The following is a 26677-nucleotide window of genomic DNA, read 5'->3' as shown; positions in this document are numbered from 1 at the left end:
TTTTTCCTGCTAGGCACTTGGATATGCGCTTCAGTCTTTTATTGTATAAATTTATTGATACTGAAACTGCAACATTTCTAGCAGGAATGAAATTTAATAGGAATTCAGATTTTCTTTCTGCATGTCTTAACTTTAGATCTTGCTTTGCAGTCTAGCAAAAGCAGTGTTACAGGATAATTGTGTGCATATGTGGGTGGCAAAGGGACTAAGAAATCAGGATCATGTAATAAATACCATCAAAAGTTCTATTTCCTGTGTATGCATGTATGTATTGCTAAACATAATGATGTGTAGCGGTTGTGTGGGAAATGTTGGTACTGGCAGTATTTTTTTGGTAGTATAGGATTAGAAAGTAAATTAATGTGAAGACATTCAAAGAAGAGCATCGAGAAACTGTTTTCTTTATATGATATCAGGAAGAAAACAGAAGCTGGAACCTTTAATTCTGTACTTATTTTTAAGAACTGTTATTGGAAAGTTATATCTTACTCTGAAGTTGGGCGTTTTTTTTCTTGCTTTATGTTTTTCTTTAAACAGCAGATCTGGAATGGACTCGAGTCCTCTGGGAGGATTAGAACTGTCTGAACATAGTCCTGGTCTACTAGGGAATACCACCATGGCAACAGGCCTTGCAAATGTAGGAAATACATTTGGAGGTCCACCAAGCTCTTTAGTTTCTAGACCTAATAAATTCCAAAATTCAGCTATAGAAGATGACGATGATGTAGTTTTTATTGAACCTATACAACCTCCACAAAATTCTACATCCCTGATAGCAGATCAAAGGAACACTACATTTACATCATCAAAAAATGAAGAACTTCAGGGAAATGACTGCAAAATGCTTCCTCCTCCAAAAGACTTCAATTCTCAAAAGGGGAGTATAAGTGAAACTATTATTATTGATGATGAAGAAGACATTGAAACAAATCAAGAACAAGAGAAGAATGCTTCCGGTTTTAATGAACGAAGGCTTCCAGAGTGTAAAAATAGAACCAACGATACGGAATTCTCAGCTTCCAGTTTTTCAAGAAGTAAGGTAAATTCAGGAATAGGTAATAGTGGTATAACCACAGAACCAGACTCTGAAATTCAGATTGCTAATGTAACTACATTAGAAACAGGTGCTATGAGCTCTGTGAGTGATGGTCATTTAGAAAATGCTGAAGGGCGTGACATGAACTTAATGATTACACATGTAACATCACTGCAGAATGCCAACTTGGGAGATGTATCTAACGGACTGCAGTCAAGTAATTTTGGTGTTAATATGCAAACATACACCCCATCTTTGACTTCACAGACCAAGACTGGTGTAGGACCTTTCAATCCTGGTAGAATGAATGTGGCTGGAGATGTATTTCAAAATGGAGAATCTGTGACTCATCATAATCCTGGTAAGTTGCAGTTTGGAACATTTCTTTAAAAGCTGAGAATAAATAATTGAATGTTTGACTAAAATATTTTTGGCAGTGGCACTGCTTAGTTTTTTTAGTTTAATTCATGTGGAAGATACCGGTTCCCTTTATCCCTGCCACAATCTTATCTGTGACTCTGGAATAAAATATGCTCAATGACATCATGTTTTAGGTAGGTAAACTATCCCAGTTCAGTGGTTAGTGATACCTTCAGATGTTCTGAGACACAAATATTTGTATCTCAGGCAAAACTTTCTGTATGACTCTGGTGTACACCTTTAATTGACATAAGGTTAGTGTATCTGTATAGCTTTTGTACCTTTTTGTGCAGTTGTATGACTAGTATAATGCATTAAAGTTATTTAAGTATTATTTTACTCATCTGTTGTTTTGCTATCTGAGTATAATTTGACAAGGAAAAAAACCTGAATTTTAAAATCTGATCTTAAGTTGTAAGTAACGAGCTGTCGTAATTCACTGCATACTGAGCAATTCTCAGTATTTACAATGCTTAACAATCGGGTGCAAGTTAGTTGTCAAGTTGCATATTCTTGCAGTAAGTTATACACACTTTATAATTGTTATTTGGTTGTCTGTGAATACGTATTTTTTTCATATAGTATTAATTAGTTTGCCTGGCTTTGTTCTGTAACTCTGTGTAAATAGCAGTATATTGTCTCCTGATTTAGCAAGTAAACAAGTATTGCTAAAAGTCAAATGGAGCAGCATGAATGGTCTTCTGGAATTGCTATTCTACAGAATTTAAGCTTTCACATAATCAATTTAAAACCTTCCAAGTTCCAGCATATATTGATGCTCTGCTGCCCTGTTAAGGTAGAAGTGGGAGAAAAAGGCAAATTTTTTAAATCTGTTTTTCAACAAATATTTAAATAGCACAGTTCTTCAATTTGGTCATACATTACCAAATGTACTTTTGCAAAAGTATTAATACCCTTCATACTGTATTACGGAAATAGCAGTATGAAGCTAAGCTTTAAGTCAGATATTAGTTTGTGGGGTTTTTTGTGTTAATCTTGAAACTGATTTCAAAATTTGACTTCTGAAGTTGAAAGGTGGGAAGTTCTTATAGTGTGGATGTCTCACTGAATAATTTCAAAATTCAGTTCCTAATCTTTTAAAACCATCATTCTCACTATTGCTCACTGATCCCTTGGAGATGGGGTATGGTTATTGTGTTATCACAGATGGTCAGGTAGTCTTAGATTAGGCAAAATAAGCATTTGTTACCTTAAAGTAGTGCTTTTGTGTTTCTTGGGGAAAGCTCATCTTAAGAAAATCAGCATGTGCTTTGCCTTAAACTACTGAACTCTTATTTTTTTTGTGTAATTTAACAGAGACACCAGAATTTTGTTGGTATGAAGTCCGATGGGCTGGGACCATAGCAGTATTGAAATAGATGGAGTTCAGAGAGACTGGTGTAGTGGCTGGGAGTCCTTTTAGGGACCTGATGAAGATGACTCACTCAGAAGGGAGGGAAAAATAAGTTTACAAGTGGATATGAGAGATGTATTTCAAGGTGTACGTATCTAGGATATTTTATGGCTGTGGTCTTTGTATGTGAAAAATCAAGAACAGTACATTCAAAAGGAAGCCAGAAGGGCTGCAACAGGTGAAATGGAAGGAGATAAATACCAAACCAGAGATGACTTAGAAAAATGACAAAGAACATGAGGAGAAGAAACAAGAGGAGGAAAGACCGCTATAGGGGAAGAATCTTTTATACAAGAAAAAGCCTGAAATACAGTAGGTGTGGATCATTTACAGGTTTTTGTACTTAAAAAGATGTAAAGGAAAAGTTTTCATGATACAAGTTTCAATTTTGTTCTTTTTCCCTGGAAGCTGCCTCTTCTTCTAGAAGATCTTTGTCAGTAGAAGTTAACCCTGCCTGTTAAGAAACTTTGATAATATGACAGGAAGCATTTGATAATAAATATGTTTAATATATTATACACCATTCCAGTCTAAGATTGCTAAGGATAGATCAATCTTTTCTGGATTGGTGGTGTTCCATCTGTTCCAATTTCCACATTTCTAAAATATTTCCTATGGAGGTGGAGACTCCTGCTTAGTTAATTCAAGCCTACTGATGATAAAAATGCATTGATTTATATAATTTGAAGATCATGGATTGAAAACACTGCTTATAGTTCAGAAATAAGAGGTAAGAAGTTGGACAGCAAACTTTGTTTCCAGATACCACAACTTTCTTGAGGGATTTGCTAGTTAGCGTTTGTTGAATGTCAAAACTTTACATCAATTTACAGAGCAGTTTTGCAAATCTCAGAACTAGTCTATTGTTTAAGATGGAAGATAGAATGTCTTTAGATCAGACCTGTGTTTGCTTCCTACATGGAGGATTTGAAGCCTTGAAGATGCAAACATATATTGTTTCCTGATACTGCCTTCCCCAGCCCCCCCCTTCTTTAGTGACAAAGGAATTGGGACATGTGATATGTACATGTTATTAGAAAAATAGTAAATCAGAATTGTTGATAGTGAGGCTCTGGCAGATATATTGTATGTATTTGTGTCAGAAATAGTGTGGTCAGCTGTGGTGGGTTGACCCTGGCTGGACACCAGGTGCCCACCAAAGCTGTTCTATCACTCCCCTCCTCAGCTGGACAGGGGAGAGAAAATATAATGAAAGGCTCGTGGGTCGAGATAAGGACAGGGAGAGATCACTCACCAATTACTGTCACGGGCAAAACAGACTCAAGATGGGGAAATTAGTCTTAATTTATTACCCAGCAAATCGGAGTAGGATAATGAGAACTAAAACTAAATCTTAAAACACCTTGCCCCCACCCCTCCCTTCTTCCTGGGTTCAGCGTCACTCCTGATTTCTCTACCTTCTCCCCTCTGGGCGGCACAGGGGGACAGGGAATGGGGACTGCAGTCAGATCATCACACGTTGTCTCTGCCACCCCTTCCTCCTCAGAGGGAGGACTCCTCACACTCTTCCCCTGCTCGAGCGTGAGGCCCCTCTCATGGGAGGCAGTCCTCCACAAACTTCTCCAACATGAGTCCTTCCTGTGGGCTGCAGTTCTTCACAGGTCCCTTCCACGGGGTCACAAGTCCTGCCAGCAAACCTACTCCCACGTGATTCCTTTCTCCATGGGGCCAGAGGTCCTGTCAGCAGCCTGCTCCAGCACAGGCTTCCCTCAGGGTGACAGCCTCCTTTGGGCATCCATGTGCTTGAGTGTGGGGTCCTTCACAGGCTACAGGTGGATACCTGCACCAGCAGGACCCAGGAAATTATTGTCCCTTTTTACTTGGCACTGGTGAGGCCATGTTCAGTTTTGGGCTCCTCACTACAAGGACACTGAGGTCCTGGACCATGTCCAAAGAAGGGCAACGAAGCTGGTGAGGGGTCTGGAGAACAAGTGTTAGGAGGGGCGACTGAGGGAACTGGGGTTCTTTAGCCTGGAGAAAAGGAGGTTCAGGGGAGACCTTATCGTGCTCTGCAGCTGCTTGGAAGGAGATTGTCGCGAGGTGGGTGTCGGTCTCTTCTCCCCATTAACAAGTGATGGGACGAGAGGAAATGGCCTCAGGTTGTGCCATGCGAGGTTTAGATCGGGTATTAGGAAAGAATTCCTCACCAGAAGGGTTGTCAAGCACTGTAACAGGCTGCCACAGGAACTGGTTGAGTCAGCATCCCTGGAGTTACTTGAAAGACATGTAGGTGTGGTGCTTAGGGACATGGTTTAGTGGTGGACTTGGCAGTGTTAGGTTAACGGTTGGACATGGTGATCTTAAAGGTTTTTTCCAACATAAATCATTCCATGATCTCTAGGTAATTTGGAAGATTTCTTCTAGATCAGTGTTAAGTGATCCCCTCAGCTAAGTGCCTCCACTGTATGGGAAGCAGTAGATACATAACAGAGAAACTTATGTCTAGCGTGTTAATTCAGAACCTAATGTCCTCAATAAGCATTGGAGTGCATTTGATAGAATGATTTGGGTTGGAAAGGACCTTTACAGATCACCATGGACAGGGACGTCTTTCACTAGGTGAGGTTGCTCAAAGCCTAGTCCAGACTGAACCTGGAATAACTCTGTTGATGTGGCACCCACAACTTTTCTGGGCAGCCTGTTCCAGTGTCTTCTCGCCTTCATCGCAAGACATTTATTCCTCATGTCCAATCTAAATCTACCTTCTTTCAATTTAAAACTGGTGCTTCTTGCCCTGTCACTACAGGTCTTTATAAAAAGTATCTCTCCGTCTTTCTTATAAACCCCTTTTATCTATCTCTTTGGAGCCTTCTCTTCTCCAGGTTGAACAACCCCAACTTTCTTTGCCTTTCTTCACAGGAGAGGTGTTCCAGACTTCTGTCATTCTTTCGTGTCCCTCCTCTGGACCTGCTTGAGCAGGCCCATGTCTGTCCTGTACTGGCAACCCCAGAGCTGGACACAGTACTCCAGGTGGGATCTCACCAGAGCAGAGTAGAGGGAGAGAATAGCATCACTTGACGTGCTGACTACACTTCTTGTAATGCAGCCTGGGATATGATTGGCTTTCTGGGCTGCAAGTGCACATTGCTAGCTCATGTCCAGCTTTTCATTGACCAGTATTCCCAAGTCCTTCTTGTCAGGGCTGCTCTCCATCCATTCATTCCCCAGTTTCTATTGATACTGGGGATTGCTCTGACCCAGGAGCAATTGTGTTTGGCCTTGTTGATCTTCATGAGGTTCATGTGGACCCATTCCTCGAGCTTGTCAAGGTCCCCTGGATGGCATCCCTTCGCTCTAACTTACCAACTGCACCACTCAGCTTGGTGTCATCTGCAAAGCTGCTGAGGGTGCCCTGGATCCCACTTGCTGTGTCACTGATGAAGATGTTAAAAAGTATCAGTCCCAGTACAGACCCTTGAGGGATGTAGCTCGTTATCAGTTTCCACATGGACATTGAGCTGTTAACTCTAATTCTTTGGATGCATCCAATATCCAGCCAATTCCTTATCTATCAAATCCGTAAGTTGCCATTTTAGCAGCAAGAATGTTGTGGGGGACCATATTAGAGCTCTTTGAGAAGTCCAGGTAGTTAAACAGAACACTTTGTAGCTGAATTTCAACTGCTTTTGGACTGGAACTTAGGTTTTGTTTCTCTGAATGGAATCTAGATGTTGTGCATCAAAACGGCTCCAAAACCTAGTAAATTGAGGATGCAGTTCAGAATTGCCCCGGTCTGAACCAAGGCATTAATGCAGATATAGCTGAATGTTTCAAGAGCTGCATACCTCTAAAACTTTATTACTGCCTTCCTCCCCACCTCTGCCCCAGCTTTTTCAGCTTTTTTTAAAAGACATCATTTCATTGAGCCATTTTTTGCAAGATGGCTCCAGAAAGAAATGTATTGGTGCAAGTAAGGGTAAGGAGTAATTCTATACCAGTTTAGAGCAGGAATGAGTGAGAAAGAATGGGAACACCCTGAAGAGCCATTATACTAAGAAGAAATTAAAGATTAAACTGTACAGTCTCATAAACGTGGCCATTAAAGAATTGCATATAGGAACCTGAAGGATGAGGATAGAAGGGCAATGAGGCATGGAGATTCATCAGGAGTCAACTAAGGAAGTGTGATATACCTTCTTAGTTCAAGGACATGAAAAACAGATTTTACAGATCCTTTGTAGAGAATATAAAGTGCAGGAGGTAACATGTTAGTGAGATGTGAAGTTAAGTTAGAGAGTTAAAAAGTGAGATGTGAAGAAAAGGCACAACATAAAAATTAATGTCTATGAAGCTGTGTTGTGGAAGAAGTGAAACCAAAAAAAAGAAAGGCAAGAAGATCTTTGGATGTTCTTATGGTATATTTGTGGAAGGAGAAATGCAACAAAATGTCAATTAAGGGAGGCTGCCTAAAGCCTTAAGATACTAAGGAAATATTGAAATGCCATGACTTCCTAGTACCTCAATAAGGTTAAAAGTTTCAAACCCAAATGAGCCTAGCAAACTCAAGTTTTTGTGAGTGGTAGTTGAGCGCTGCTGGAATCACAAACACATGTAGCTTCACTGTATGTGATACATATTGCTAATAAGAGATACAATGTGCTCCCTCTTGAAACCTATGAGGAAAGAGGAGAATCTCAAAATATTTTGAGGTGTTAAGGTGCTGCCAGGATATAAATATATCAGGTAGTAGACATAATAGTATAGAAAAGTTTGAAGAGGGGACTCAAGAGAATTTTAACTTTAAGCACTGTGGTAACATATCTTAGTTTGTTCAGTATGGATACTCATGCCTTCAAAGGTAAACTGTAATGATTTAGAGAGGAATGTGTTTTGTTCTGCTTTCTTTCCTTCTTCGCTTCACCTCTTTGTTCCAGCTTTTCTATTTACCCTCAAGCATTGCAGTGGGTAAATTTCCAACTTGTCTTGCATGTCTGAGAAATAGAACATCTGTAACACCTATAAAATCACACCAGAAAATCATCTTCTGCTTGCTAAGGAATTTACATTGTTTGTTCCTAAAATTAACTTTAAAACTATGCAGCAGAATATGTTGTTAATAAAACCCTCATGGGGAAAGGGAGGACTTCAGAAAAAAGTATGAAGAAAGGGTGCCTTCTGTTTAATGAATGATTATGGACTGAGATAATGTCCCTTAAGAATAAGGTATGGGCAGTTGCTGAAGACTATGGGTTAAGTTTTTTGTTATCTGAAGTTACAGACTTTAAAATCATCTTTCTTAAATTTGGTTGTTAATACTAGTTGTAATAACACTGCAGGAATACACGGAGTTACTGCAGTAAGACACTCAAGGCTTAGTCAAGAAGGAAATCTTAAAAGCGCAGGAGCAGGTGATCCCCATGTGCCCTAAGATGAGCTAGAGGGGAAGATGACAGGCCTAGCTGAACAGGGAGATTTTGCTGGGACTCAGGGAAAAGAGGAGAGTTTATCACCTTTGGAAGAAGGGGCAGGCAACTCATGAAGTGTACAAGGATCTCATTAGGTCAAGCAGAGACAAAATTAGAAAGGCAAAAGCCCAGCTAGAGCTCAGTCTGGCCATGGTGGTAAAGGATGACAAAAATGCTTTTCCGAATATATTGACAACAAAAAGAGAGGCAAGGAGAATCTCCATCCCTTACTGGATATGGGGGGAACGTTGTCACCAAGGATGAGGATAAGGCTGAGGTACTTAATGCCTTCTTTGCCTCAGTCTTTAACAGCGAGACCAGGTATCCGCAGGGTATTCAGCCCCCTGAGCTGGAAGACAGGGATGGAGAGCACAATAAACTCCTCATAATCCAGCAGGAAACAGTTAAGGACCTGTTAAGGCACCTGGATACCCACAAGTCTATGGCACCTCATGGGATCCACCCGAGAGTACTGAGAGAGCTGGCGGAGGAGCTTGCCAAGCCACTCTCCATCATTTATCAGCAGTCCTGGTTAACAGGGGAGGTCCCAGATGACTGGAGGCTTGCCAATGTGATGCCCATCTACAAGAAAGGCCGGAAGGAGGATCCTGGTAACTACAGGCCTGTCAGCCTGACCTCCGTGCCGGGGAAGATAATGGAGTGGCTCATCTTGAGGGTGCTCACAGGGCATGTGCAGGACAAACAAGGGATCAGGCCCAGACAGCACGTGTTCATGAAAGGCAGATCCTGCTTGACCAACCTCATCTCCTTCTATGACTGGGTGACCCTCCTAGTGGATGAGGGAAAGGCTGTGGATGTTGTCTCCCTGGACTTTACTAAAGCCTTTGACTGCATCTCCCACAGCATTCTCCTGGAGAAACTGGCGGCTTGTGGCTTGGGCAGGTTTACTCTTTGCTGGGTGAGGAACTGGCTGGATGGCCGAGCTCAGAGAGTCGTGGTGAATGGCGTTAAATCCAGCTGGTGGCTGGTCACAAGCGGTGTTCCCCGGGTCTCGGTTCTGGGGCTGGTCTTATTCAATATCTTTATTGATGATCTGGATGAGGGGATCGAGTGCTCCCTCAGTAAGTTTGCAGACGACACCAAGTTGGGTGGGAGTGTTGATCTGCTGGAGGGTAGGAGGGTTCTGCAGAGGGATCTGGACAGGCTGGATCAATGGGCTGAGGTCAACTGTATGAGGTTTAATAAGGCCAAGTGCAGGGTCCTGCACTTCGGCCTCAACAACCCCATGCAATGCTACAGGCTTGGGGAGGAGTGGCTGGAGAGCTGCCTGGCGGAAAAGGCCCTGGGGGTGCTGGTTGACAGCTGGCTGAATATGAGCTGGCAGCGTGCCCAGGTGGCCAAGAAGGCCAACAGCGTCCTGGCCTGTATCAGAAATAGTGTGGCCGGCAGGAGTAGGGAAGTGATTGTGCCCCTGTACTTGGCACTGGTGAGGCCGCACCTTGAATACTGTGTTCAGTTTTGGGCCCCTCCCTACAAGAAGGACATTGAAGTGCTTGAGCGTGTCCAAAGAAGGGCAACGAAGCTGGTGAGGGGTCTGGAGCACAAGTCTTCTGAGGAGTGGCTGAGGGAACTGGGGTTCTTCATTCTGGAGAAGAGGCAGCTGAGGGGAGTCCTGATCCCTCTCTACAACTATCTGAAAGGGGGTTGTGGTGATGTGAATGTTGGTCTCTTCTCCAAGTAACTAGTGATAGGACAAGCAGAAACGGCCTCAAGTTGCACCAGGGGAGGTTTAGATTAGATATTAGGAAAAATTTCTTTACGGAGTTGTCAAACATTGGAACAGGCTGCCCAGGGAGGTGGTGGAGTCGCCATCTCTGGAACTGTTAAAAAAACATGTGGACGTGGCTCTTTGGGACATGGTTTAGTGGGCATGGGTGGTGTTGGGTTAACAGTCGGACTTGATCTTGAAGGTCTTTTCCAACCGTAATGATGCTGTGTGATTCTGTGATTTTTATTTAGTTACAGTAAATGCTATGCTTACTCTTTTTTTAAAAGTAGTAGCACAACTACTACTGAATATGGTAATATTTATGCAGGTGTTTACTATTCAGTAAGTAACATTGAAGTACTCTTCTAGATGCTGGGAATAAAAAGCTTGAAAGGTAAGGTCCAAGTGCTGTGACAGTATTTGTGATAGCTGACACATACTATTGAAAATGTGTGTTAGTTTAATTTTTTTTCCTAATGGAAAGAAGTTTCTGTTTAGGTTTCAATTCATGCATAAGTCATGTATCTTTCTTGTCATTCTTCAGAAGCTCAACGTTTCTAAATTCTTGTGACAATTATTGAAAATGAAAGCTTAAATTCCAGAGAAAAGCCTAGAAATTACATTTTATTGGGGGATTTTTTCTCCCCAGAACTGTATATTCTGCTCCAAACCAAGGTACTGAGCATGTAATTTAACAGAAAATGTGATCTTTATAGATGAATAGAGAAAAAGTTTTACTTAAGTTCTTGTATGCAAGTTACTCGGTAGCATGTTATGCTACGAAAGATTGGGCAAAGATGACTTCGTTCCATAGTAGTCTATTGTACAATTGTACAAATGGAAGACTAGTGGAGTCTGGAACACGGGGACATGGGTTTGTGTGCTGCCAGAACTTAATGAAATACTGTTTTCTAGGTTCATTGATTTCTACCGAGGAAGACTTGGAACTCTCATGACTTTGCCAGTTTTCACATTAAGTGGTATTCATTGCACTGGAAAGGTTATTGAGAAAAACAGGAACTCTTAGAGGAATCAATGATGGATGCAGAGCCCAGATGTGGAGCCACTGTGCTTCACTCTAACTGTAGCATAGTTCTCTGGATGCAAGCTAGACCAGGAGATTAGTACGGGGAAGCTCAGCTCTAGGGTTTCACTGAGACTGGACACGCGATGCTTCTTAAAGCTTTAGAACAGAATAACTAATGAAAATCTAAGGTTTCACGTTCTTCTAAAGTTGCAGAGTTTATATCTCAAACCTTAGTTTAGAAATTCCTTGTTCTCTGTTGGTCTCTTCCCCCCACCCCCCTTCTTTTTTTTAGTTGCAATTGGTAATTGGAGTTTTGTTTGAAGATAAAATTGCCAGTTTGCCAACCCTGTGCAAGTGAATTGAGGTCTGCAAAACTTGTCACTAGGTGTAGGATGGGGCCATCCTGAAATTCGTTCATGTTCTGAAGCTTTGTAACAGTAGAGAGTGGTACCATCAAACAGCATTTTACTTCAAACCCGATTTTCTAAAATACCATCTTTCTTCTGTTAATTGGCAGTTCCAACAGCAAAATGATTTTATGATCATGTATCTGTGAATATTACTCTGTATATATGTACATGATGGTTCACTTTTGTTTGCTCGTGTGTTTGTTTTTTTTTGTCTTGAAGATTCTTGGATATCCCAGTCAGCTTCCTTCCCTAGGAATCAGAAGCAACCAGGTGTGGATTCTCTGTCACCTGTCGCATCACTTCCTAAACAGATTTTCCAGCCTTCTGCCCAGCAGCAGCCTTCTAAACAGGTTAAAGTCACATGTGCAAATTGCAAAAAGCCTTTACAAAAGGGACAAACTGCCTATCAACGGAAAGGATCAGCTCACCTTTTCTGTTCTACTACCTGCCTGTCATCATTCTCACACAAACCCACTCCAAAGAAACTTTGTGTTATGTGCAGAAAGTAAGGGATTTTTTTACGTTGTTTCATATTAGCAGCTAAATCCACTAATACTTGAGATTCTTATGTGTGTATAAGAATTGCTCTGTTAATGATATAAAATCTGACTATACAAGTACTTTGTATAATGTCACTTTAATGTTGTTTGGAAATGTTGAATTCACTGTGCCTGCTATAACAAAATAAAGTCTAGCAGCTTTTGCATTCAGAGTATGGCAGATGAAGGCCAATACACCAAAAATTACTGATTTAAAAAAAAAAAAGACAGGGTGTCCAAGTTATTAAATATAAAGAATATATTTTGTCACAGGATATATAAAGTTCATTATGAAAAAAAAGTGGACCTTCCATTGTATAGAAAGCATTCATTTTCATAGATGAAGATACAAAACCAGGGGGCTTTAAAAGGAGGAGAAACTGATGATTGCAGGAAGCTGGAGGAATTTTGGGAGTTCTTCCACCATTTCCAGTGGTGACTTTCCCCATAGGAAATGGGGAAACTGTGGCAACTTTTGAAGTTGAAGATAGCTTACGCGGGCAGTATGTACGGAGTGACAAGTATACTTAGAAGTGGCTTATTCTAAACTACTGGTTAGGTTTGACTTGTAATTTTTCGTTATTTCCCAAACTTAAAACTGCCCGAGAGAAGTATTCCATAATTATACCATTGGAGTGTTAGGTGTACAAAATAGCTGTACTCTCTCTTTCTTTTCAGTGTACTGATTACTGAGATACTTGCACTTTTTCATATTTTTTCAGTAAAGTCTCAATCCAGTACAACCTGCAGTGACACTGGTTAAATGATGAGTTCTTGCTGAACTAAAGAAAGATTGCAGTAAAGACTGCCTTTGTTAATCTGTGTTTTGGAGAGGATGGTCTTTGCTCAATCGCACGTTTAAACTAGTGAAAAAGTTTTACTTCAGTATGCAATGTGGTGGATTAATGAAATTAATTACTGAAAACCTAGCAGACTTACATCTATTTTAAAAAAGTTAAAATATAAAAGCTCAAATTCTCTCAACCCTTGCCTCTGTAGAGCTAGTTAAAAGTACTCTGTACTCTTTCTGTTGGCTTGTAGAAGTTTATACACTTTTAAAAAAGTAATCTGGTGACTGCCATATTCAACTAGCTGCATTATATATGAAGGTGAAGATTAGTCTAATCTTTTTATTTCTGAGGGAAATTTTTAAAACTCATGGCTAAGTCTGTGCTCTCAAGTATCTCCAAAGTTACAAATCTGTGTATTTTAAGAGGTTACATAAAAACTGCCCTAAATGAGAAGTTTTATTTTCTAATAATGTGGAAAATACATTATTTCTAGCTTTTGTGGTTATTTAAAATAGTTTGTCTAGCATATTTGATTTCTAGATAACCTCTGTGAAGTCACCTTTGACAGTTTTTGAGGTGATGTTGGTCTTTGCTTTTCCAGTAGTATGCAGTGACTTAGTCACATTTAAATAGAGGGCAGTATATGCATGAAAGTGTTCCTCTGTAGCATGGCTTTGTTGTGAAGCTAGATCTTACCCAGCCTTTTTTTGCCAACAGTATTGCCTGTATGTCAATAATAGGGTTTTTTTGCTTAGAGGGCAAAGGGGGAGGCTTTTCTTTCTTCTCCTTAACTGCTTCTAATTTATGGCATGTAATAGTTTGGGATTAAGAGTGAAACTCCCTTAGAAATGACCTTAGAAGTTTGAGAGATCTGATTACGAAGGTGCACTGACAAGCACAGCATTAGCAACTTTGCTAAGTTTGCAGTGCATGCAGCATACAGTTGAAGATCAAGGAAGTCTAGAATTAACTTCAGTGGAAAACAGTGTAAATCAGTTTGGTTAGAAGAAGGTTTGTTCTAGTTAAAATTAATTTTATTGGTGGTTGCTTGTCTGGCTTAATGCATTAAGTAGGTGCAGTTTCATGGGCAACTGCATGAACTGTTCAGGTGCTTTGGAACTTTAAATTACTGATGGAATTAACTTTTAAAAAAAATTAAGTGATAAAACTCTAGGCAAGTTTGTGGTAGAGTTTTAAGCTGTTTGGTTGTATTTGTAAGCTTGAGAAAACAACCTTCTCTCTTCATTTATCCCGAGAGTAATACTGGAAATGGTGGAGTTTTATTCTTGCCTTTTACTGTGAATCTGAATTTTTCATGTGAAACTTAAGTATAGCTTAAAACTATAGCTTTTGTGTAAGGCTGCAAAAGGGCTGGTTTAAATTTGCTGTGTTAATTTTTTTGTGTAAGATGGAGTTTGACACAACTGGTACCTAGTGGTGCATTATTGTCACTTCTAGAATAATGTCATGGGAAAGAAATAACCCCAGTCAAAACAAAAACGGTTTTTACACAGGACATTGTACTTGCAGTAGGTATAGTAGTTGTAAAAATATTATTAAACTTAGTGTTTGACATGTGACTAACAACTGTATACCCACAAAACTGGTTTGAAAGGTAAGCATTAAAAGGAGGAATGGATCTTTTAAGATGTAAAGTGTTCTTGTATATATGTATTTATACACAAGCACACTAGAGGGTTTTTTTTTGTCTTTCAGAGATATAACAACAATGAAAGGTACCATTGTTGCTCAAGTTGATTCAAGTGAGTCTTTCCAGGAGTTTTGCAGTACATCATGCTTATCCTTCTATGAAGATAAACAGAATCCCTCGAAAGGAGTTTTGAATAAATCAAGATGCACTATCTGTGGTAAACTAACTGAGGTCTGGTTGGCTGTTTTTTCTCTTCTCTTTCTCAATAATGACAATATTCATAACTTACATTCTGAAATGAGAGAACTGAAAATAAGGAAATTTAGTATCTGATTCAGTATTTTCATATCCAGTAAGATATTAAGTGTGCAGGCTTAATATTCATGAGGAGCAACTGAAGGAAGAAGGAATACAAAGAGGTTAATACTTGATTTTTGGTTCAGAAACTTGAAGTGTCTTTTGCTGATACGTTGTAGCTACTGTCAATGATTCTATTAGGTGTAGAATCTTGTAATTACAACCCAGTTCCCCCCCCAAGAATTGCTGTTGAAAAAAGTCAAAATTTACTACATGTTTTGAAAGATTATGCAAATATTTTTGGAGATAGGAAGAATATATGTAACTTTAAATTCTCATGAATGTATTAATTTACTCTTTATGCCATTACTGAGCCCACCATAGTTCAGGCTGCTGCTGTACACAGGCATATGTGTCTGGCCAGTCTTTATATGCCATGTTGTTAGCCTGCAAATTGAGTATTTTATAAAATCACATAAATTGACCTTCTGCTCTAATATGCAATTACATCCTCCCCTGTGATCTTTGCTTCTAGGTTACAAGAGCAAATGGGTCCAAGAGTGTTTTCTAAAACCTTGGAGACACAGAAACACCAATTTCTCTTTCTTTATTTCATGGCCATTTCAAGCATATCTCTTCTTAAATAATGAGCTAGTATAATCTGGTTTTAGGTGTTGTTCTTGAGTGTAAGAATTTTGGCTTGTCTAGTATTTTCAGGCAACTTTGTGCTTGTGTAGTGATAAAATACTTTTTTTATTTTTATTTTTTAGATTCGTCATGAAGTTAGCTTTAAAAATATGACTCATAAGCTGTGCAGTGACCATTGCTTCAATAGATACAGGATGGCAAATGGTTTAATAATGAATTGCTGTGAGCATTGCGGGGAGTATTTGCCCAGTAAGGGAGCTGGAAACAATATTCTTACTATTGATGGTCAGCAGAAAAGATTCTGCTGTCAGAACTGCGTTGGTGAATACAAGCAGGTAATTACGTCTTTACCTATAAATTAAAGTTAATTAAACACTAATACTCCTTAATTTATCCTGTTATTCATAACATGGTTTTACTTCTCATTAGAAGTCTTAAGTAACAAAGACTTTTGAAAATGAAATCAATGCCCCCAAAGGCAAACTAGTTAGAATGGACCTTATACTAATACTGGGGTTTTTTTTGATGTTGCTGTAATAGCAATACCTATTTGTTATTAATTAAAATATCATTGAAATTAAACTTTCTGTTAATAATTTCTATTTTTTTCTACTAGGTGTATCATGAGTATATTAATAGCAAGCCTGACTCACAGGCTTAGTGGTCCTTAAGTCATGTTCTTTTTCAGATATAAAAGCTCACTTGTATGCAATCGAAATGTTAAAAAATGTGCAGAGCGTACAGGCTGGATATTGCTGTGAGAATGGTCTAATTGATTACACATTGTCTGTGCACCTGTATTATGTCTAATCTCTGTCACTGTACAGCATAGGATTTCAAAATTTATTGTAACTTTCATCCTTGCATGTGTTAAATCTTGTGCTTTCATTTTCCTTACTCGGTTTGCTTTTTATTTATTCTTAAGACCATTAAGATAGTAATAATTGTTGTACTTAATAATTCCATATCAAGAAATCTGATGCTGATGTCTTTTACATGTTACAGAGCCGGCTTAGCTCTGAACTGTTGCTAATGCTGGCTGGAAGGTTTAAATGTTAATTACAGTATTTATGGTATAATAGGATAGCTCTGAAATACTAAATATTTTGGGGGAGGATATGTAATTTGGGGTTTCCTTGGTTTTTCTTTGGTTTTGTTCTTTTTGCATGGTACATTCTGCTCTAAGTTCATAGGGATAGTGTTACAAAATATGAAAGCAGTATTGTACTATCAAGAAATTTCTTTATCTGATTTTTGAAGTTCACACTTGAATATGTGAGTGGCCCCAGTGCTGCACATTGCTTTGGGTTCTTTCTTCATCTCTTTCCATTTTTAAGAAACCAATGATCCAAGAGAAAAGGGAGTGCAGTGCTGAATGTTTTTAAGTTCTTTAATGTTGCATCATGTGTGTTTGTATTTTCTCTTTGGACATTCAGTTTTGATGCTTTTGGGGATGGCTGTTCTTGTGTATATGCAATGTGCAAACAGCAAATCTGGAAACATGGATATGTAAACAGCGTAACTGAAAACGTAACATAAGCGTTATTCTTTTGTCACAGCTATACCAAAAGGGACAGGATAGGTTTCCAAGATACTAAAAACATAGGCATGCCCAGAAGCCATGGAAAGACTTGAAGAAACGTTGAATACTGTCTCTCGAAGAAACAAAAAGGCATGAGCTTAACTTTGAACTTGAGACATTCCCACACAACCAGTATAACATGCACTGCACATGGAATTATGAAATGAACGTGGAATTTTGAGAGGTCAAATGATAAATGTATACTTAACTCATTATAGACTGTACTCTGTTCAGATATTGTTGTATTTTGTGTTTAGATATGTATTTGAGAATGAGAAGGCTATGGGTAGCAAGTTGTGTATGTTCTGGTTTGATTTGGGGAGGAGGAGCAGTTTGCAGTACCAGGAATCTTCACAAGTAGTGTCAGGTATTGTGCATTATTGTGAGGATCCTTAAGAGAACCTTTAAAATTGAGACATTTTGTTTTGGTGCGTTCAGGTCTGACAGCAGACTTTATTTAAACAAGTTCTTAATTCTTTTGTGGAAATATTTGCTACTGGGGAACTGTAATAGGCTGTGAGAAGCTTTATTCGAGTGCTCATGTGCATCTGGTTTGGAGTGGTGATTAAGTGTAATTCTTAACTGGTAGGTTTCAAATGTTCCTGGAATGTGGGGGTTTTGGGGTATTTTTTATATTAAGAGAAACTCAAACTATAAAATTAAGAGGTTTTTAGTGCATGTTGTAGGTGTTAAAGTTGCTCAGGACACAATTATTTGAGAATATTTAGTTGTCTAGCAGGATTTACTTAGGTTTGAACTTCATTTGCATTAAGTTTTTTTTGAACTGAATGTTTTAAAGGAATTACGTGTTTTAAAAAGGAATTTAGACTTTGGAAAATGTCACTGGCAACTCATTGGGCCACAGCTGGTAAATTGTAGGTTGCTTTGTTCAGTTGTAACAATGTTTTATTAGAAATTTTTTATTAGACCTTTCTTTTAAAGGAGGACTGGTGAAGGAGAGAATATGGAAGAGTCGCTATTACACACTGAAATAAACCCAATGGTATCAGTAATATAGGAAAAGTTGATGTATCATTTGATTACAGCATTATGTTGTACAACTGATTATTGTGTGTCACATAACAGTTTTAGCAAATGTTTTCTTACCAACAGTTGTAAAATACATAGGTCTTACTGGTATGAGCTTTGTATTAAGTAGTTTGTTGTAAATGTCATATACATTGTAGTAGTAATAAATGAAAACTGATTCTTATTACTTGTACCTCTCTATATACTTAATCCCTATTTTTTTGAATAAATATTACACTGATTTGAACAATTAGTTTTCAGTAACTTATCATGGACATTTTTTCTTCCTGGAATGCAAAGAATAAAATAGTGGGTAATAAAAATTACTATGGCTCTCGGAATGGCCATGTTCAGAGTGCAAATAATCCATCGGCTACAAAGGGTTTCTTTCATCTGCTCTAGACTGTTAGTGGGAGTAAGAAACGGTGTTATTCCTCGGATGAGGAGTAGTTTTTTACTGAAGTGCCTAAGTCACCTTTCAAGGTGGTGGTGGATGCACTTAGCTTTCTACGTACCAGTTTCAGAACCTGCTTTAAAACTGAGATGCAAATAATCTTGAATATTGCATCCTGTATTTTGCTTTTCTGAGAGGTGATGGCTGTTCCTTCTTATGTAGAACTGAAGTAATTACAGAGCTTAGGTTTCTTTCATATTAAAAATCTATGAAAAATGAATAGATTAAAAAATTTGTATAAGAATTTTAGAAAAATTAAATAGACATAGCCTCACTAATGCTCACTGTGGTTCTATGCAAGAGCATGTTAATTACCTGATGCCACAACACCCATTCATGAAGTCACACTCTTTTGAAAAAGAGAAAATAACGATAAAATCCTGCCTGCAAAAGTGAAAGCACTGTAACAATTTAGATAAAATGTCAAAACAAAACCCTTAATGGAAGCGGGTATTTATTTTTTTTAAACCTGAAGACGACAACAACTACTAGATTGTAAATTCTTTACTTGTTGCACTGAGCTTCAAACTCTTTGCATGTGGAGGAGCAAGAGGGACTTAAAGAACGACTCTGAACAAAACAAATTAAAAAAAAAACACTAGAAGAGAATGAGATCATCTCTGACAAGGAGGTGGCTAGATTGTCTATGTAATTCTGCAAATGCTGAACTATTTATTTCTTTGAGTAGGCATTTCATATAATTAAAATGAAAACTTAATAGTTTTAAAAATTTCTGTAGTGATTAATTTAAAAATTAGTATCTCTGTAACAAATTGAAACAGACCCCAAATATGCCTGCCATGAAGACACATTAACTAAAAGCACATACAGATGTTTCAGTGTTTCTGATGCTATTGTGTATTTTCTGCCACTACAAAATTAGCAGACTTCAAGGCAGTTGCAAGGTTGTTTTGTGTTCTGGTGTGCTGGATTTGCGTAGACTTGACAACCTTGATCTAAGGAACAACTGAATTCTCTTCACCATACCTTTTAATTTTCATCCATACCTTTTAATTTTCCGTTCTTCAACTAAAACTGAGTCTGTGTCTACTTTCAAAAATACAGTCTTTTAACTGCTTTGCTTATAAGCCTGATGAGTCCACAGTTGCTCTTGATTCTGCCATGAAAGCATTTAATGCTTTACTAGTTTAAAATGTTCCTTTACTTCTTTTGCTTTGTTTCCTTAACTAAAATTCTTCTTGTTAGAATATGACCTGGGGTTCACTTGCTTTGGGTGCTTCTTAAAAGTGGTGGTCTTCTGTGCTGTCAAAAAAGGGGGGAAGGAGCTCTAGCTAGTTCTTCATAGGCTACTTAATAGCTCTGGAATGAAGTGAGTACTGGGTGAATGAAAGCCAAATGAGTATTTTCCTAGTTGGAGAGGATGCTTGCAGTGCCTTTTCATCTAGTGAAAATTTTCCTTCAGTACTGAATAAAAGTGCATTTGATTGACTTCCTTGATTAGATGAAGACTGTGTACAGAACTTGCTTCAGCACTGGCCAGGCTATGCCATCCCTTTAAACTGTTCACTTAGAAGCAATAGAGGAAACCCAACCTAGGCAGTTGTTCTTCCTTGTTTCAAATTCTGCTCCTTGATAAACAACTGCTTTTGTGAAGCTCTCTTAAAACTGATTTCATCTGCTTTATCTGTGTGCAGGGGTTTTAGGAGCCTTCACTGTATACATTAATATGCATGTCAGTTCTGCAATGTGTGATTCATTGCTTATGTAGAGTTTGTATTTAGTCTTACAAAGTATATTGTTTACCTACTGGTAAAAATCTCACTGAATGCTATGCTAGAATGTCTTGTCATGTAGTACTTCAGTGGAAGCATCTAGGGTTTTCAGCTTTGTCTTGTCCCATGCAGTGTCTGTTCTTCTGTGCTGCTTTGCTATTAAGACAGACCCGTCCTTTTTATTTTATTTTATTTTGATAGTACAATTAAATGCAAAATCTGCTGCTTCCTGACGTTGTTAATGCTTTGTAAACTCTTGTTTCCAAGTGTCTGTTTCAAGAGTAAGTACTGTTGACAAAGCCAGTAATTGAGAGAGTTGAATTACACTGAAATACTAGAAATACTGACTTTTCAATTTTTTTTTAAGTTTCTTGTCACTTTTAAAGAGTTGTACTGTGGTTTCATAGTGGAGTCTTTTCCTCATATGGTAAACCACCTCTCTCACTTCAGGTAGTACTTAGTTTGGTATTAAATAATCTGTGATAATACTGACATCTGATACTATGTACACTTCTACAAATGGAGATAGCTAGCTGCTTTTTACCCCATCCACTATGGTTAAATGACAGAAATCTTTATCAACCAAGAAATAATCAATTACCCTTTCTTCCCGCTTAGTGGTGTGGGTTTGGGTTTTTTTTTTTTTTCAGGCCTTGTGGTATTTATGTCTCCAGGTTCTTGCATCTCTGTAAATCAAGTCTTTCTAGAAACTGTCCTGTTCTTCTACCTTTTTTCCTACGTTTTATTTACTTCTGTTTCTGGAACCATTTATTTTGCCAGTTCTGCTTCAAATGTCTGTCTTCAGCTGTAGAATTTGCTGCTTTTCAATAAAAACTATATAATCAGCTTCCTTAGGCACCTGAATATCCTTCATAGTAAGTGTTCAGGATGTTATTTTGTCAATACTTAGAAGGTAAAGTGAGATAGGTACATAGAGATGTTAAAACAGCTTTGTAGTTCTGAAGAAAATTACATACGGCAGTCAAAATCATTCTGTGTGGGAGCACAAGAAATTCTTAGAAAGAGGAAGCAAGGAGGTGATATGACTAGGTATCAGATTTAGGATGGGTATAACCACATCCGTGCACTGCTGTACCTGGAATAATCGGATAGGATTGAGGGGAAGAGGGAGAAAAGGCAAAACAGAAGCAGTTTGAAACGTTCAGTTAATGTAAAAGTAACTTGTTTTTTGAGATGGGGGAAGAAGGGATTTTTAGCTCTGCTTTTCTTGAAGGCATGAAGGCAAGGGTGTTGACACTGGGAACAAAAGTGGCAAACAGAGGGAGCACTGGCATTTGGAGATGCCAAAGAAAAGTTACTGTACAAGTTACTGATTCAGCTGTTTGCAGAGTTCAACTGATGGAACGTAAACACAAATCACTTGTTGTTCAAGGGCCACAAAAGCAATTACTTCAGCTTTTGCTGTTAAGTCTTGGGCAAAAGCTTTTGAGGTGTTAGTAATCTTAATCTCTTTCATTGGAACAGGGAAGAGTTTACAGTTATTCTTTGGGAAGAAGTGATTTGGGTGTGGCATTTCAGAAGACTGAATAAATACTACAGTTTCTTTGCTGTTACAGATTCTGCTGACATATGGTTTGTTTTTAGACCTGTGTGTTACTTCTGGATCCATCTGGGCCATCCTTTCAAATAAATCTGAATTTGTTTAGCTGCTATTTTCTTGATTGCCATACTAATGGATCTCTGTTGTAGTGACTATCTCTGCTTTTCTACTTAAAATTTCTATCTTCTTTCTCCTTTACCTCTCTATTTGAAGAGTGATTGACTTTGTTTCTCAGAATACTCGTTTCTACAAGCTTTCCCAGTATTTCTCTTGTTTCTGATCCGAAACTGTTACTACATAAAGCTACCAGAAAGAAGGTTGCCTGGATTGAGAAGTATGTACTGATCTGCTTTACCATGGACTATATGAGTTTAACTGCAAAGCATTTCCTTCAACTGGAAACAAATCTTTGGGCTCCTACATAGTGTTGCAGCAGTCAGCTGGTATTCTGGTGTTCTTGGTCAACTGGCCCTTGCATGGGAGAAGTTGTAGCAAGAATGCTGTCTTACACTGCAGGCGTGTTCTTCATCCTGCTCTCTGACATTCTGAAGGCATGTGAAGTAGACCATATGTCTTTTTTCAGTCAAGAATAGAAGTCTGTAGCATAGATGCCTAGATGTAAGGCCCCAATAGCTTTATTGAAACACTCTTGCAGCCAGAAAGTTCAAGAACAGATATTTTCATTAGTTTCAGTTGCAAACAGAAGTGAGGCTTACTTCTAAAATACCCTGAAATTACATTGGTCTGATGTTTATTTTGCGTCTTGATCTTTCTTCTTAGCATGTACGCAAGAAGAGCTCTAGACTTCAGCTTTCATGATTCTTTCAGTGAGATGTAAAGGAAGATGAAGATTCCTTCTAAAATAAGTGTTGATAATGGCAAGAATAAAAATTTCTTAGAAACCCTCCAAGTGGATTTTCTCTTATTTCCAGGAATTTGGATTTCTGGAATATATGCCATTCATCTTTTTAATCTTGCACCTTTTGTAGTTGCCAGTTTGAGTTCAACACTGTCCTAGTGGACAGAATGAAGATTTTAAATGGGTATGGAACTTCTTAGAATTTCTTCTAAGAAATGCATGCTGGAAGGATGAGGGGCCACAGGCACAACTTGAAAACTTGATTTAGATAGAAAGAAAAGTGTTGTGTTTCCTTTCCTGTGGGGGCAGTGAAATCCTCCAGAGAGATTTTGGAATGCTTATCCTTGGAGATGCTCAGATTTGACTGGACAAGACCCTGAACAACCAGCTCTAGACCTGCTTTTGAGCAGGAGGTTGCACTTGACCTCTGGAGGTCCCCTCCAGTCTACATGATTCTGTGATTTTATACTGCTGAAACAAAGTATGAAGCAGTGATATTTAAATAAAGCATCAGGAAGGTTTGGGGTTAGGGTTTTTTTTTTACTTGGTCAGTAATGAAAAATTTTGTGTTCTTTGTTCTGTTTTTCTCTCTACCAGTGAAGCTTTTTCTTTTGACCATGAAATACCAACAATCGTGGCACAGCTTTACATTTTTCTTAATTGCTTTTCTGAACATCCACTTTTCCTCAAGGATGGTTAAAATACTCAAAAAGAAAAATGTTCTGTAGTAAGAAGGTGAGAACAGCTGTGATGGTTCAGATTGGGGATAGAGACTCCTGCAATGTATGTAAGTGTGTGTGCAAGGAAGAATAAGAATAGGACAGGTACTCAGGATATTTTTCCCTGAGGATTCTCTTAGCTTCTGACTCTGTAGAGGTCAGGGGATCTCTTGACCTTTGTGCAGTGTTCCCGTATGCTATTTTTAATGAATCTCATTAATAAGTGCTTGTACAGTCTCCTTGTGAACAAAATATAAGCAGTTCTTCCATCCATGACACTCTTGGGTAAGAAGTTCTGCTGACCTGCTGTTAGACGAAGAACTGTCTCCTGTTGTTTGTTTTGAAACCTATTCTGTTGATATTCATGTGATTTCCCATAACTTTTAATATTAGAAAAGATAATGAACAGCTGATCTGCAGTGCCCTGCGTTATACCATTTTTGGTTCTGTCATTATCCTCTTAAGTTACCTTGTTCCCAGGCCAAAAATCCTTGCCTCATAAGAATGCTCTCCAACTGTATGTATTACTGTAGTTCTCCTTCGTTTAGTGAATCTTCTGTTTGTGTATTCCAGCTAGACGGGTACTCCTAGGGAAAGGATTCTCAAATGTTTCTTTTTCTACAGTATGAAATTAATACTGCATATTCTTAGAGACGAAAGATAGCATGTTGTGATGAATGTGAGAATAGAAATGTAAGTTACCCGAGAACCTTGGGAAGTGGAAATTTGACCCTTAAGAACAAGAGAAAATTCTTGCTTTGCATTATGGCTATCTGAAAACATGGGATAGTACAGTACGAGGTTCTTGGTTGATGTCAATGGAGAAAGCCTTTGAGTTAGATTATTGAAAAAAATAATGTTTGAGACACTTTTATAATGCTGATTGATGAATACTTTCAGGTGTGCTTTGGTTTTTGAATGGTTTTAACATTCGGACTGAAAAGTTTGGGAAGTGCTGGCAAGTGTAGTAAAAATGCAGGAAAAAAGTTCAACTTGAAGGAGACGATGATTATGAGGTTTTGGGAGCAATAAATTTGAAGAGGTTTTGGGCCTTTTAATTTTTCATCTTTACCAGTGTCCTATCACCTTCACTTGGGTAACAACATGTTTAGACTTCTAATAATGCAGAAATGCTCAAACACTGTTCTTGGTGGCTGTGACAAGAATAAAGTGAGAGCTTTGCTGTTATGCTTGTGTTTCTACCCACAGAATCTTCTGCATCCTTGATGTGTTTTTTGGAAATTCATGTTCTTTGTAGCCTTGATAATTTAGATCTAGGTTTTCTAGATCATTACTAGATACTAATAAAGATTCTTATTGTTGCTTTTAAGTCTGACAGCTCTAGGGGGAAATCTGTAAGCAACTCCAGTATTATAAGGATGTTTGAAATTCAGAAATGATGGATGTGCTGCTGCACTGTACTTTATGAGCATGATCCTTTCTTAATATCAGTTAAATAATGAGATATTTGAGATGCTGACTAGCAAAAGCTATTTCTACTTTCAAGAGGTTTTTGTTGAAACATGTAGTCTGTTGACACAGCGAATCTTTTCCTATTATGCTCTGATCAGCTTACTATAAATGCTTTTATTATAACCTGTATTTTCATCTTGCTGTCTCTTGAAGTCATCATGGCCTCAGTTTTTTGATTTTTCTTTTGGACCTATAACTTGTGAAATCTTCACTTACCTGTGCGTTCTTTTCTGATTATATTCCTGAACACTTTTTTTTATTAAGCTCTTTGGCAGTATATTTGCATCAGTGCTTCCAGATGTACATTTTGGTTTATTCTAGAGGTACCAAGGCTATTTTTGCATGCAGATTTTCTGATGGTTATTGTCCATTAAGCTTGTTCTGAGAAGTCAAGTCCTTTGTAAATTGTGATCTCCTGTATTCTCACTGGTAATACAACTCCTAAGTATTCCTGATGCTCTACTTTTGTGTATTAAACTGTTAGAGGAGATGAATGTATATTGGCAGAATAGCTCCAACTCGTAGAATAGTATAATTGCTGCATTTTGGTCTTGGTACTTAGTGTGAATTTTGTCCACATTGTGGCTGATTAGGAGGATTATTAGGTGCTGGGTAACATTTTTAAAGGCAAACAGAAAAAAATGAAGTAAGATGAGAAGAAAGGATCCTGGAGTTGTATACAATACCCTCCTCTAGGTAGGAGCTTGATATCTTGACGCATACTCCTTTTTGGGGGAAATCCACAGCAAAGTTTTCATCAAAGGAGCATCTGGAAATTGTGAAGTTGTGGTTATTTCAAAATTTTGCTGGTCTCTGCAAGGTGGTAGAACCAATTTGTGGCAGAGGCATGTGCATTTGTACATTTTCATGTACATGTTTTTAATACAAGGAAGATGATACATGTTATAAAACTGTAAGTTTCTTCTCTGGCTGTCTGCAAGAGTGGATTTAGCTAGTTCTCAAATGTAGGTAGGTAAATATAGGAAGAGCAAAGAGATCCACTGAAGCTTCCATTACTCTGAACAAGGTGAAGCACCTACGAAACATGCTTTGCCTTTCCTTCTCCCTTCAGCCCTTGAGAAGAGGGAAAGAGAGAGAGGTAGTGCCTCAGGGCCTAAATGTCAATAGGGTATTTTCCAGTACTCAATAAGGGGAGTCTGATAGGAGAGTCATCGCTGCTCAATGAATGAGGAATTCTCTGTGATCACTGTCAAAACCATGGTACTATTTCTTTGGGTAGGGAAGGTGTCTAGACATTTTCTTTTCCGAAACTTGCTTTATGCTGCTTGAGATATTTGCCTTACACTGAAGTATGTACTACATGTAGTGGATCGTAACTATTGATTTTTGTCTGCTGTGTCATTGGTATTTCTGCTTCGTGTGACTTTTCTGTGCTTTTTATAGAACATGCATTCTCTTCTGTGGAAAGCTGTTGATTGACCAACTGCTGTGTTGAAAGATGTCAAAATTGAGTCTGTTACCAGGTTCATGGAGTCAGGGTTCCTCATTGGATCCAATGAGGGGCATAGGAGCTCTGCAGTGTGTTCCTCATGCCTGGAGGACTGGAACTAGGAGAATTGAGAAGTTAGACATTCTCACAACCTAATGTAGCTGTTACCATGAAACTGCTATGCCGAACTCATACAACATTAAGGATGTTATCATTTGGAGAGTATGGTTTTTTTCTAAGTTTAGCACCATTATTTATCCTTCATCTTTGCTGTGCCAGACTCCTGTTTCGTTTCTTACAAGCATTGTCCCATCAACAAGGAGAGAGGAACAGTTGTTTCAAACTCTCCAGCTCAACACAGCTTGCTGTATACTCTTACCACAGTTCACAGTTTGCAGATGGTGGGATTTGGAATGTTTGGGTTTTTTA

The 26677-nt window shown here is 38.5% G+C and overlaps 1 protein-coding gene across 3 annotated transcripts in view; it reads left to right on the top strand.

Moving 5' to 3' along the window:
- The first annotated feature begins 309 nt into the window (after positions 1-309).
- ZMYM2 (zinc finger MYM-type containing 2) overlaps positions 310-26677 on the top strand; it is a 75843-nt gene continuing 49475 nt past the window's right edge. The window contains exons 1-5 of one of the 3 annotated variants that reach the window (XM_082011864.1): positions 310-1039; positions 1304-1397; positions 11682-11967; positions 14509-14674; positions 15511-16028. In XM_082011864.1, coding sequence (XP_081867990.1) covers positions 407-1039; positions 1304-1397; positions 11682-11967; positions 14509-14674; positions 15511-15750 — 1419 coding nt within the window. In that variant the 5' untranslated portion in view covers positions 310-406 and the 3' untranslated portion in view covers positions 15751-16028. Of the gene's footprint in view, positions 1398-11681; positions 11968-14508; positions 14675-15510; positions 16029-26677 lie in introns of those variants that run through there. The other 2 variants (XM_082011862.1, XM_082011863.1) reach the window with 2 other exon arrangements.

The sequence above is a fragment of the Phaethon aethereus genome (assembly GCF_964289735.1).
Source record: "Phaethon aethereus genome assembly, chromosome: 1".
Taxonomy (NCBI): Eukaryota; Metazoa; Chordata; class Aves; order Phaethontiformes; family Phaethontidae; genus Phaethon; species Phaethon aethereus.
Note: the sequence above shows the minus strand (reverse complement) of the source record. Positions and strands in the feature narration are given on the sequence as shown.